General features: G+C 57.7%; 1 protein-coding gene across 2 annotated transcripts in view; it reads right to left on the minus strand.

Moving 5' to 3' along the window:
- Positions 1–10,569: 10,569 nt before the first annotated feature.
- LRRN2 (leucine rich repeat neuronal 2) overlaps positions 10,570–13,245 on the minus strand; it is a 34,603-nt gene continuing 31,927 nt past the window's right edge. For both annotated transcript variants that reach the window (XM_063356705.1, XM_063356704.1), the window contains exon 2: positions 10,570–12,999. In XM_063356705.1, the coding sequence (XP_063212775.1) occupies positions 10,611–12,701 (2,091 nt within the window). In that variant the 5' untranslated portion in view covers positions 12,702–12,999 and the 3' untranslated portion in view covers positions 10,570–10,610. The remainder of the gene's footprint in view (positions 13,000–13,245) is intronic.

Consider the following 13,245-nt stretch of genomic DNA (forward strand, 5'->3'; position numbering starts at 1 on the left):
TCAATATTTCTGTAGCAGAATTATAGAATGTTTGAGGTTGGAAGGGACCTCTGGAGGTCAAATGGTCCAGCCTCCCCCCTCAAGCAGGACTACCTAAAGCAGGTTGCCCAGGACTGTGTCCAGACAGCTTTTGACTATTGTCAAGGTGGGAGACTCCACCACCTCCCCAGACAACCTGTGCCGGCGGGTGGTCACCCTCACGGCAAAAAAGCATTTCTTGGTGTTCAGAGGGAACCTCCTGTGTTTCAGTGTGTGACGGTTGCCTCTGGTCCTGTCACTGGGCACTGCTGAGAAGGGAAAACGATGGCAGTGCCAGTTTAGCCCCTTTCCAGCTGTTTTTAAGGCAGTTTGCTGGGGGCGGGGGGGATATGGAAGCAGCCCGGGGGAAGGCAGGGGCTCCCCGGGCAGGCGGCTCACTAGAGGGCACCCGCTGGCCGCGCATGGCACGGAGCGGATGCTGGTGGCTCCCATCTCCCAGCCTGCGCACACCCAGCCTGCACTGACGCCTTCTGCTGAGGGACGCACGTCCCATGGTTGGGGTTGGTCTTTTCGTATTTTCCCTCGGTTTACGGTGCTGGTTGGAGAGCAGCGGGCTGCAGGTGATCAGGAGGAAGACAGATGAGCGCGCTCCGCTCTTCTGTGTTGCAAACCAGCCCCGCGCACGCCCAGCAGTGATTTATCACCGACTGCTTGCCGAGGAGGAGATGCTGCTTCATAACGGAGAGCATCTTGGTTGCTTTGGGGGGAAAACAATAAAACTCCACCTGTGGTGTCAGAACAGGAGAACCTGCGCTGGTTCCCCCAGCCCTGGCACGGGGACACGGGCTGGCAGGGGACGGGGCTGGTCGTATTTACGGTCCTGCCCAACTGTCCCTGCTTGTCCCCTGCCCGCGTTTCTCCAGCAGCTTTAGGTAGGGCTGGTGTCCAGGATCCCACCGGCCGTTTCCATTCTGTCCCGCAGCAGCTGTTAAGAGCAGAATTAGACTTGCTGGTCACCTCTGCCAATCTGCAAGCCCGCAGGGAAGTCTCTGGCTCTGCCCCCGCAGCCTGGGTTAACCTGTCCTTGTTCCCTTCCAGCAAAACCAACCTGTCCCAACCTGCTCCAAGGCGCAGGGGCTGCATAAAGCAGAGCAGCTGCGTCTGTCCTGTTTGCCAGGGGCTTTGCTGTGCTGGGGAGGTTGCCCACCCTGGGCGAACAGAAGCCAGGGGCAGGCGAAACGAATCCTCCCGGTTTTAACGGAGAAGGTACTGGAGCAAAGTGGAATTGCTCACCTCTGAATTTGACTTGTGAACAGGGGGGGCCGGCCGGCTGCACGCTGAAAGGAGGTGGCCGTTCATCTCAGACAGGAAGCAGCAGCGTTTCGTCCTCCTCGCAGGTGTGACCACAGCGTGTTTCTGTGGGGAAGAAATCCTATTCTTAGCAGAAAATAAAGGATGCTTTTTTTCCGCTGTAGCGTGTGAGTCGCCGGGGCTCAGTGCTCCACGCCGACTCAGCTTCTACCCCCGAGTCCCTCCACCTCACCATGCCTCATTTTTCCTTGTTTTTTTTTTTCCCCGGAAAAAACATACTTTTCTGATGTGAGCCACACCGCTGCTGTCCTAGCCACTGGCCCAGGCTTGGAGACCCCCTGTTCGGGGTCTCCAACTGGAGCTTACTGGGACGGGGAGGAAGGCGGGGTGAAACCTCGCCAGCAAAGCCAGCTCAGCACCGCGGGTGTGAGCTGCCAGGGCACAAAACCCAGGGTGGTTTTAAGAAAATTAAAAAATAAATAAATAAATAAAAACTGCAGCTTTTTCTTTTAGCAGCTGAAGCCTCATTAATGTGAGGATTGAAATGGCCACGCAATCGGGACGTGGCAGCGCGGTCCCAGCGGCGGGGCTGAGCGGGGGTTAGAAGGAGCCAGCACCAGTCGGTGGGGTCTGGGGGAGCAGAGGGAGGCGCTGGGGGGGCCGGGCCGTCTCCTGCACAAAGGATGGGGGGGGGGGGGGGGGGACTCTTAGTTCTGCACATACCTTTTTTTTTTTTTTCCCTGGAAAACAGGCCTCTCTGTAGCTCCGTTTCATGCGACGGCGACGCTCTGCCTGGAGAAGGGCCCTGGTGCCACCGAGGACCTGTCCTGTCCCCGCGCAGCGCCAGAGCCGGCCCGAGGCCGCAGCATCCCCCAGTTCAGGCAGCGGTAACGCAGGAAGGATTATTTACGGGAGTGATGTAGCGACATGCTTTAAACGGCACGTAAACGTTTGCATATTGCTTTGAGCGTGGGAACAGCTTTACAAGCGCTGGCTTTTGTTATTTTGCTTTGGAAACCATGTTCTCCTTAAAATCGATATCGCAAAGAAGAATGCGCGAGCAAGCTAGTTAACTCGCGACAATACTCTTCTTATTGCCGTTAGCGGAGAGGGTTGTAACCCAGGCCGAGACAGCCCTGCGCGCTCTGGGTCTTACTCTCATTTGGTGTAAAGCATCGCTTACTTTGTCGCGAGAGAGCACCCTCGGCCCTGACTTGCAAAACTGCGTTTTCTGCTCATACCTAGAAATAAAACACGTTGCAGTCAGGCCTTAAAGCTATAAAAAAAAAAAAAAACAACCCCAAAACAGCCGAGTATACAAAGAATACATCACTCTGGCTAAAAAACACAAGGGCACGGACATTTTGCCACCGATGAGGAAGAGGACAGCGAGCCGGGCTGCTCAGGCTCTTGTCCCTCGCTGTCCCCGCGGAAAGGGCCGGGAGCTGCTGGCACTTGGCAGCCCGGAGCGGGTTTAATGGTGGAAGTGCTCGGGTATCCTCTCTGACCCTGATCCTGCACATGTGTTCAACGCCCACTTGCTCCCCAAGTGCTTGGGGGGGGGGCGTGTGTGCTTTGGGTTTTATCCCAAAGTGGGGCTTTACCTGGCAAGCCGGGAAACGTGGGGGGCTCCCAGTGGGTGCCCACTGCCCTCGCTGGAGGGACGGGCACATCCTTGCGCACCCACCCCAGCCCCATCAGGCTCTATGAGGGCTTTTTCCCACCCCCCAACACGGTGCTGAGCTGAACCCCCAGCTGCAAACTCCCATTTTCAAAGCAGTTCAGCCTCTGCCCACCTTCCCCCCCCCACCCCAGCGCAGCCCTCGGTGTCCCTGGGTGCCAGGGCAGGGAGCTGGCGCCTGCCCCGGCGCCGCTCGGTTTATTCCTGCCTTTGCTGGAAGAGGATATTTTATTTATCTCCTTGGTGACTTTATCTGGACTTAATGTTCTACAGGTGCCACTTTTATGCCTTCTCCCCCCTTTTCCCTTAACCTTCTTTGTGTAATCGCTGTGCCCAAATTAAATATTTACTGTTTTCTCTGTACTGGTGAGCCTCCCAGTTCCCTTCTGCTTTCAATTAAAGATTTACTAGGTGGGCATCAGCACTTCTGCAAGGCCGACGAACCAGCTCCCCCCCGCCCCCCGTCAGGTTTTTAAGTAAGTGCTTCGTTATCGCAGTTCAGCAGAGCACACCCTAAATTAGAGCTAAAAACCACAGCAGCAGGCACACACTTACCCTGCAACGCCCGGCTTGGGCTGTGCGAGGCCGAGCCCAAAGGCAGGACGGGAGAATCCCTGTCTCCGGAGGGGTCTTTGGCTTCCCCCAGAGTGCTGGGGGGACTGGGGGGGGGCGCTGGGGACAAGCCCATGGCAGGGACACGGCGATGCTGGGCCGGGCACCGCTCCCACCGCAGCTCTACTGAGACAGACGACAGTGTTCTGCCAGGCAGAGCCGATGCCCATCCTCAGGCCACATCAAGAGAGGGCAGTTTCCTGCCAAATAGGCAGAAACGGGGTCCTTTCTCATCCCCCTGCTGTAATATTTATAATTAACCAACTTTTTAGATCAATATTTTATTGGGAAGGTTGCTGGGGTAATTCACGCTTCGAGCATCTTCCCTCCACGCGAGTGAAGCCCGGGCTATTAGGAATAATGAACTTTTTGCTGGTTACCTTTAGCGAACTAATAAATCTTTAATGCTGGCTGGAAATTTAATAACGGAAATTTAGTCCGTGACCTCAAAACTGACAGAAAAAGGTGAGGGAAGTGGACGGGGAACAGGGTGGCAGGCAGGAGCTCGGTGGCACAGCGGGTGAACGAAGCCGAACCCGGGTGGCTTTGGCTGGAGGGATGCTGGAGGGATGCTGGAGGGATGCTGGAGGGATGCTGGAGGGATGCTGGGAAAGGAGCCGGAGAACCCACAGCCCCCCACACGCCCCATGCTCAGCACCACCACTGTCACTGAATTAATTCGGCAAAGAGCGAGAAAACAGCAGGGTCTCCAGGCGAGCTGCTGAGCCCGGGGTCAAGAGACACCGTCAGCTCCTGCCCCTTCCTCAGCGGCCGCAGTACATGCTGCTTTTTATTTCCAGGCAGGAGAGAAAGCGCTTTTACCCCCTAATTCCGCCCCCCACACCACCCCGGGCTTTTTGGGAAGGCCCAGGGGCTCAGCATCACCAGGCTCCCCCCCCAAATCAGCCAGTCCCCCCCCCCTGCCCCAAGCAGCTGTCGGGGACCTGCATTATTTATCTGCTCAGTAACATTTACTGGGATCTAGTGTTTAATAACTGTCACTCCAATATATCTTCTCTTAATCCCCTCAGATCTGTCGCTGTGGCAATTTTAAATATTTATCAGCGCAGTTTGTGTGTTCACCGTTAAGGTTGCAATTTTCTTGTAATTAAAGATTTACAAGACACTGCTCGAGACTTAGGGAGGATTGGCAGAGATCAAAGCGGTTTGGCATTCGCACTAGAAATCCCCAGCTCGCCGGAGGATTTCCCCAGGACCCCCAGACGCGGGCAACGGTGCCGAACCCCCCCCTTTATATTTAGTTATTTTTGCTGTTGCTTTTAAGCATTTTTTTCTGGCTCTTGTTGCAGAGGTGGGATTTTTTTTTTTCCCCGCTCCGCGTCTCCCCGTATCTGCTGAGTCCCCGCCAAAACCTTGTATTCCTCAGGGCCTCATCCAGCCTGGGCAGAGCCCCCGGCCACGAGTTGCCTCGAGAAGGTCCCTGCTCGCCCCACGGGTCCCTGCACTCGCTGCCCGCCCCCACGGAGCTGGGCTCTGGCTTGTTATTCCCTATTAATATTCACTCCCCATCAGCGCCAGCCCTGCCTGCCTTTCCCTTCTCCCAGCTCTCTTCCCATTTAGGCACATGCAAATCCAAAAAGCAATTCCTCCCTTTCCCCCCCAACCCCGGCTAATTAAGATTGAATCCGGCTGCAGGACGATGCGGGGGCAGTGAGGGTACCAGGGGGGGCGGATGCCGGGATGGGAGCAGGGGGCTCTGTCCCTCTCCCTGGGGTGGCCACGGCCTCCCGCGCCCTCGCTCACTGTGGGGTCGGACCCCAAACACGCTAAAATGGCACCCAGGAGGACACCAGTTGCTTAATGAATGATTTAAGCCTGTCTGGCATCGGCAGCATGAGCAGAGCCGGTGGCCAGCAGCGAGCACCCGTCTCTCACCGGGACCTGCAGCACCCGTTGGCAGCACCAACGTCTCCTGTGACGCTCCTCCGGAGACCCCCTGCACCGCGGGACAAATCCAAGCCACGGCCTCATCCGTGACAGCATCCCCTGCAGATGGCTCGACCATTCGGGAGAGGAGCCAGCCCTGGGAAGGGTCCTGGGTTTCCCAAAATACTGCCCGAGGGAGCGGGAGAGCCGGGAGGAGGCATCCAGGGCCGGGAAAGCAGCTAATCGCAAACCAGCCCCCGGCGAGGCCGGTGCTTTTCAAGCCTCAGCCAGCTCCAACCTGACCTCCTGCCACCTCTCCTGCCCCGCTGCTTTCCATCAGCCTGATTTTAGCCTCAATTGCCTACTTGAAGGCAGCTGAAGCCATTTACTCGGGCCGGCCGGGCTGCTCTGGCGGGGGGCAGGAGCTGCTTCAGCTCTGAAAGGCTGGGAAAGGCGACGGGAAATCAATGAGCTGCAATCATTCCTCCTGCCGTCGCCTCTTCTTCCTTTCCTGGGCGACTTCTGGATGGAAAGGCCAAAGCACCGCTTGTCTCCTGACCCCAGCGTGTGCTCGGAGGGGGAAAAGGGACCGGGGACCATAAGTCACTAAGCCTCTCCCTGCCTCAGTTTCCCCACTGTGTGAGAGCGCAGAAGCGTTGGGAAGGAGAGCTGGGTGCCGTGGAGACTGACAGGTAGATTTTCCTAAAGGCTTTGAAAGCTGCACCTGCTTCATCATAATGGCATCATGCATATGGATAACAGCGCTGACATTTCCCGGGGAGGTCGGGTGATTTAATTTAAATCATTTTTGAGGAAGTGCTGGAGAGGGGCGGAGAGGCCTGCTTTGATTCTCTAACGAACTAATAAATACGTGCCCGTCACAGGCGAGCCTGGGAGCCTTCGGGGCGGGCGGGGGGCGCAGGCAGCCCTGGGAGCCCGGCGACGGGCGCTGAGAACGGGGCACCTCCACCGCCGGGCCCTCGGCAGGGACAAGGGCTCCGCGCAAGAAGGACACAGCAATGGAGCCGCTCCAAAAATCGGTTTTATTAGGTGCTTAAAATAGAGCCTGGCACGCAGTGTTCTCGGCTGGCTTTGTCGAGGGGAGCTCGGTTGCATGAGAGACCCACGATGCTGTTTGCGCTGAGAAAGAGGAGGAGGAGGAGGAGGGGTGGAGGGCAGAAGAAGCAGAAATGAGGACTTTCACTGCTATCCTCAAAGTGAAGGTAATATATAAAAAAAAAAAAAAAAAGAGAAATTAAACCTTGAGGAGCAGCTAAGGAGGAGTGTTTTATGGGAGAGAAACCAGTGCCTGGGGGTGACACCTGATGGGACAGGCTGGAGGAGAAGCGTTTCCCAAACAAGCCTGGATGGATGGATGGATGGAGGAGGAGGAGGAGGACCAGGAGGTGACGGAGGCCACCCCCACTCGCCTCCCTCGCCCTGTTGGGCCCCCGGCACCCCTGGGCTGGGCTGGCAGCGGCCAGGTGGGGTGTCAGGTGTTGGTGACAGTCTCCTGGGCTCAAGAAATCTGGAAGCCTCTTCACTAGAGCATCTCTTCGAGAGCCGCATCCCTGCGGGGGGGCTCGGAAACGGAGCCTGCTGTCCCCTGCTACCCGTAAAACTGCTTCAGTGGTGAACTACTACTGCTGATTGTAAAAAACCAGAGCGACGTCTTGTTTCTGATTTGAGTTGCCCTGGCTCTCGCCGTGCCTTTGGGGGGCAGATTAAAGAGCCCTCTAGCCGAGAGCATCCTGGGTCAGACACCACTTTCCCCCTTTTCCGAAGCATCTCTGGTTCCTGCCGCATCCTCGCTCTCCGGGCTGGCAGAGGAGCCCCTGCAGAGCGAATCCACCTCGGCGCCCAGGGAGCTGCTCCCTCTTGAAGGCAACTCGAGATGCAATTAGCTTCTGCTGTGCCTAAAAAGCCTCATTCCCCCTGCCTGACACCCCAAAATAACTCTCCTGCGCCTCCCAAAGCCCCCCCAGGTGCAGAATCCAGCCTCCAGGCGGAGGGACGGGCCTTAAGTCCCGATGGCCAGCCCTGTAAAACTTCGCAGCCGCTATAATTCACCCGGCGAGGTTCATTTTTGGCCGGATCCCTCCCGATGAGGAGCGTGAGCATCGCTCCCCTGCGCGGGGGGGTTGGTGCTGTGGGGCTGGAGGCTGCGCGATGAGGGTGAAATGTGCTGTGGGGCTGGTACCGAGGCGCTGGGCTCTCCCCCAGCGAGGGCTGGGCTTTAATTCAGCCGCCTGCCTTGGACACGCTCGGTCGTGGCCTCTGTAGGAGGAAGAGTCTTGAGCAGATGGGACCTCGTGCCCCTGGATGACAAGGGACAACGCCGGCGAGGCTCTGCCCACGGCTGCTCCAGCTCCACGTGCCCCATCCAGGCTCGGGCACGGGGGACAGGCACCGGTTTCCGGAGCCTTTCCTCCAGCACCGTGCCGGGGAAAAGCTGGTTGGTGCTTTAAAAATAAATAACAACAATAATAAATAGCGTATGAGGCGCCTACGGTGCTCTCAGCCCATGTCCTCGGAGGAAGGGAGGGGATGGAAGCGGTTCACAGCGAAGCTGCTGGTTTGGGGCATTTTGGGGAGGGGGGTGATTTGCCCCCCCACTCCCCCAACCCCCCCGTGGGGAGCCTGGGCTGGCTGAGTGTCACCCACCCGGGGACACTCGGGGCCAGGGACCCACTGGGCAACGAGTCCTTCAGCGGCGGGTGCCCCGCTAGATGCACGGCATCGAGCTCCCTGGGTTGCTCCGGTTTCCAAGGAAATCAAATCCATTGCAGGTATCCTGCATTTCAATCCCTGGCTTGCAGGCATCGCTTTTAGAGGAGAGCCCACGACTCAGGCAGCGGCTGAACCTTCCCCTCCCGGCCCAGCGTGGCGGCGGCAGCCGCAATAACCCTGATCGAAGAGGCTTTTTTCCTCTTACACCTACAAAATTACAGCCTTTAAGGGGCTCGGCCCTTGCTTTGCGCGGGAACCGATAGTGTTTTTGGCAGGGAGCGGGACGGCGGAGGGGACGGGAGGCGCCGGCGCTCAGCCCCTGCGTCGCGGGGACGAGCAGGATTAAATCAGGGACGTGTTTACACCGGGGAAATTCCTCAGCAACTATTTCCAACGTGTTCCAGCACCAATTTCGCTGAACCACAGGGAATACATTCCGCGTTTAAGTGTCCCCCGCTGGACAAAAGGCTGTTTCAGGCCCTGAGTCTGCAAACTGTGATGGTCACACACCTGAGCAGAGCTGAATATTCAAAGGGCATCCCGACTCTCATTCAGCAAAGTATTAAAGCCTCAGGGACCCCCCCGGGGACCTCGCTGGGTCCTGAACACATGCTGAAGCGCTTTGGCGAGCGGAACGGGGAGCGGGGAGAGCCGTTACCCTCCGAAATAATTCCCCCGGCGAAGTCGCGGGAGCCGTTTTCGCGTGCCTGGCTGAGCGGAGCTTATCCAGGGGGGGAACCATCTCGCCTTGGCCGGAAGATGGATGAGAAGTTCAAACGGCTTTTTACCGCGTCAAGGTTTTCCTGGCCCCTTCAAAGCCGTGACTGCGCTGGCACAACCCGCTGCGCACGAGGGGGCACCGCGTGCGCAGGGAGATGCAACCTCCCGGGGGTACCCGCACCCCCTCGGCCCCCCCAGCTCTGGCTGGGATGTGTTTTCTTGGTCTTTCCCATGGAAGGACCCTCTAAGGGTGGCGTCGGCCGGGCTCTGGATGCACCCATGCCCGCACCACGGGCTGCGCCGGGCTCTCCTGGGGCCGCGCGCGTGTTGGTAAAGGCGATTTCATTTAGGATTGCAGATAACCCGACCCCAGAGCCCTCCCCCCCGACGAGCTGGCGTTGGGTTCAGGCCCCAGCAAAGGGGTGGCGTGTTCCCGTTACCTGGGGAGGGGAACATCACCTGCAGCATCAGCGTCCATCGAGCAGGAGGGGAACGGCTCCAAGGTCCCTTGGTTTGGCACAACATGGTGGTGGGGGGGGGGGCGGGGAGGGGGGGGCTGGTGCTGCCCACCGCTCCTGTTCATTTGCAATTTTAATTGCTGATCAGAGAAAGAAGCATCAGCCGCCCCAGAAGAGCAGGTTTTGTGTCCCTGACCTCCCACACGCACTCAGGGACTGTCCTGCAGAGGCCCCCCAGATCCCCCCCCCAGCATCTGTAGCAAGGGGTTCCTACCACGAAGCTCTCCAGCTGCGCACCAGTATACAAAGAACTTCCTTTTTTTTTTTTCCTCCTTTTTCTTTTTCCATACAAAACCAGTAAAGCAAGAACTTCCACCCCATCCCCCACACCCCTTTTCTTCCCGTTTTTTCCCTTTTTTTTTTTTTTTTTAAACATTATCCACAAAAGTTTACAAAATAGCCGTGAGATTACGCTTGCGGGATACAGGATCCGATCGCCTGCGGCAGAAGCCGGCCAGCCCCGCAGGGATGCCAATTAAGAGATGTATCACCATCACCATTCCTGTTCCTTTTGCCCAAAGTCCCCTCCTTTCCCCTCTGCTTCCCTCCGGCCGACGGCCGCGAGCAAACGACAGGGCAGCGGGAAGGCGCTGGGGGCGGGTTTGTGGCTGATTATCTGAGTGCTCAAAAAAAAAATAAAAATAATGAAGAAAGAAAGAAACAAACAAACAAAAAGAACATGTATCCCAAAGGTAAAGGCCTTTTTTCTGTATTTCCAAAACAGAGACTGTCCAGCCAAGGAGCTGACACCACTGGGGTGTTGCGTGGTACCAGGGGGAGTGGGGAAGGGGGTGATCTGCTGATCATCCGTATGGCTCTTCACCGCTCGGGGCATCAGCCCCCTCGGGCTCGGGCCCCTCTGAGCCCTCCCGGATGCCCAGCGGGTGCTTCGGGGAGCCACGCACAGATCCAGACCCTACACGTGGGTCGAGACCCTGCCAGGACCACGAGAGAGACTCTACAAGCCCCGTGGCCAGCTCTGCTCCTCTCCATCCGCCACACCGCTTCGATTCGTGGTCAAGTCCATGATGAAACTCCTTTTTTTTTTTTTTTTTTTTTGTTCAGTTTTGTAGTTGGGTTCTTTTTTTTTTTTTTGTTAAAAAAAAAAGTTTCTCCCACCTCCCACCCCAAACCACCCCACCCCACGGTCAGCCCCACCAGCACATCAACCTTCAGCAGTCCAGGGGGGCTGCCTGCACCTCCACAGCCAGCAGCTGCCCCCCGCGCTGCCCCCGAGCCCAGGGCTGGCCGAGGGGGGGGTAGACCACCCGCACGGCCGTGGCACCCCGCAGCAGCTCCCTGGCCCTCCTGGGCTCTGCCCCAACGCCATAGCGAGCCACGAGGCTGGCGGCGAGCAGCAGGAGACAGAGGACCAGCACCATCAGGAGGCTCTGCCGGCCCTCCAGGAGCCGGTAGCGGTGGGCAGCCTCTTTAGTCCTGGCGTTCACACAAGCCACCTTGGCCTGCAAGTCTACAAAGGCCACGTGGAGGCAAGCCCAGTACTCCGTGTCCTGGTGGAGCCGGGTGATGTTGTACGTGTGGGTCCCCATGGGGATCCGGGCCACGTTGGTCATGTCCAAGTTGGAGCTAAGCAAGAAGCTGGACCAGGTGAGGTTGGAGGAGACGGTGTTGAGATGCGGCTTCCAGGCAACCAGGATGTGGTAGGCCTGGACATCCGCCACCACCAGCTCCAGGCTGTCCTCACTGAGTGGGAAGGAGTGGTTGACCATCATGCTAATGCTCTTAGTGTCTGCCCCAAGGAGGTTGTGAGCCACACAGGTGTAGAGCCCAGCCTCCTGAGCTGAGATCCCATGAATCTCCAGCGTCCCTTCAGGGTGCACCTTGTACCGCCCATCTTCTGCGTAGGGGATCAATTTCACCCCCGAAGGAGTCACCCAGTAGATCTCCGGGTCCGGCTCTGCCAGGGCTCGGCAATGCAAGGAGACATTGTCACCATCTGCCACCTCTAAGTGGGAGGGGAAGCTCTTGGTGGAGATGAGAGGCAGGCACCTGTCTGTCATCTCCCGGAAGGGGACATCCCGAATGTGTCTCCTCTTGAGGTCAGGGGGCTCGGCGCACAGCGTGGACTGGGGTTCAATGAAGCGGATGTGGTTCTCTGTGCTGTTGACCCAGCGGATGACGCAGTCACAGCGGATGGGGTTGCTGTGGATGCTGATCTCCTGCAGGTTGGGCAGGGACCTGACCGTCTGCTTATGCAAGGCACTTAGGGCATTGTTGTTGAGCATGAGGGTTTCCAGTTGGGGAAGGTGGTGGAATGCATTGGGGTGGATAAAGGACAGCTTGGGGTTGTTGGTCACATCCAGCTTGGTCAGCTCAGGGAGGTTGATCAAGGCAAACTGGTCTATGGACACCAGCTCCTCCATGTTGTTGAGCCCCAGCTCTTTGAGGTGCAGCATGTTCGTGAAGTCGCTTTGCTTGACCCTCTGCAATGGGTTTTTGTTCAGATCTAGGAACTTCAGGCCAGGAACTTGCTGCAGCGCCCGTTTGGGGACATTCACGAGCTTGTTGTCATAGAAAGAGAGACTCTCCAGGCTCCGCAGCCCTTCTAGAGCATAGTCTGAGATCTCCCTCAGGTTCATCCCAGCCAAAACCAAACTCCGCAGGTTCGACAAGGGCCTGAAGTTCATATCCAAGATCGCATCCACCCTGTTGCCTCCGATCATGAGGATCTCCAGGCTGGGGAGCATCTGGAACCAGCGGCTGTCCACCATCCTCAGCAGGTTGGAGTTGAGGTGGAGGCGCAGCAGGCTGCCGAGGCCGGAGAAGGCACGGGGAGCGATCCTGCGGAGCTGGTTGTGGTTCAGGTAGAGCTCCTGCAGGTTGCCCAGCCCAGGGAAGCTGCCATCGGGCAGCTCAGAAAGCTGGTTCTCCTCCAGGTGCAGGCTGAGCAGCTGGGGCATGCTCTTCAGGCCAAAATCCCAGACATCGGAGAAGCTGTTCTGTGACAGGTCCAGCTCCGAGAGGTTTCTGAGATAGTCCAGCTCGCTCTGCTCCAGCCTGGCGATATTGTTGCTTTGCAACAGCAGGGTTTGTGTCCCCTCCGGCAGGTCTTCAGGCACGGTGGAGATGAACAAGTCATTGCAGTCCACCGTGGCAGCCTCCCGGTACACCGAGCGGGGGGTGTACCACGGCCTGATCTGGCAGACACACTGCAGGGGGCATTTGACCTTCCAGGGCACGATGGGGATGGCAGTGGCAGCCACCACGCAGAGCAGGAGCAAGCTGGTTTGGAAGCGTCTCATTTTCGGCTGGTGGGACCAGCTTCCTCCCAGGCAGGAAAGGCTCACGGGGCGTATCCGGAGCGGGGCACGGGGTGACAGCCAGGTGGGGACAGCATCCGTGGGAGAAGATGCTCCATGAGAGCCCCTGGCACCGATCAGCCCCTGCTGCCGGCTGCCCTGCCTGGTCCCCCCTGGCGAGAGCACATAAGACCCAGGACCGGGGCTGGTGCCTTCAGTCAGAGCTTCGCCTTTTCTTCCTCCCCAAAAGATTCATTTTTGCACTCGGCTGCATCTTTCGGGTCCTTCCTCGAGGTCATTCCTGAAAGAGGCCAGACAACAAGTTGTGTTAGAGACACCTCCTGCACATGGCAAACAAGAGAACAAACAGGCTGGAGAGGCAAAGCCCCATGTACAGGACACCCGAAACCTCACCCAGCCTCAAGATAGACCAATGTGTTCACTTAGTCTATTTTATATCCATAGCATTAACTGCGCCCTCCTATCCCAAGAGGTTTTAAGTATAATTAGCCCATCGATGCTCTGCTCAGGGCCACCAGCAGCCCAT

This window comes from Chroicocephalus ridibundus, chromosome 20, assembly GCF_963924245.1.
Source record: "Chroicocephalus ridibundus chromosome 20, bChrRid1.1, whole genome shotgun sequence".
Lineage (NCBI taxonomy): Eukaryota > Metazoa > Chordata > Aves > Charadriiformes > Laridae > Chroicocephalus > Chroicocephalus ridibundus.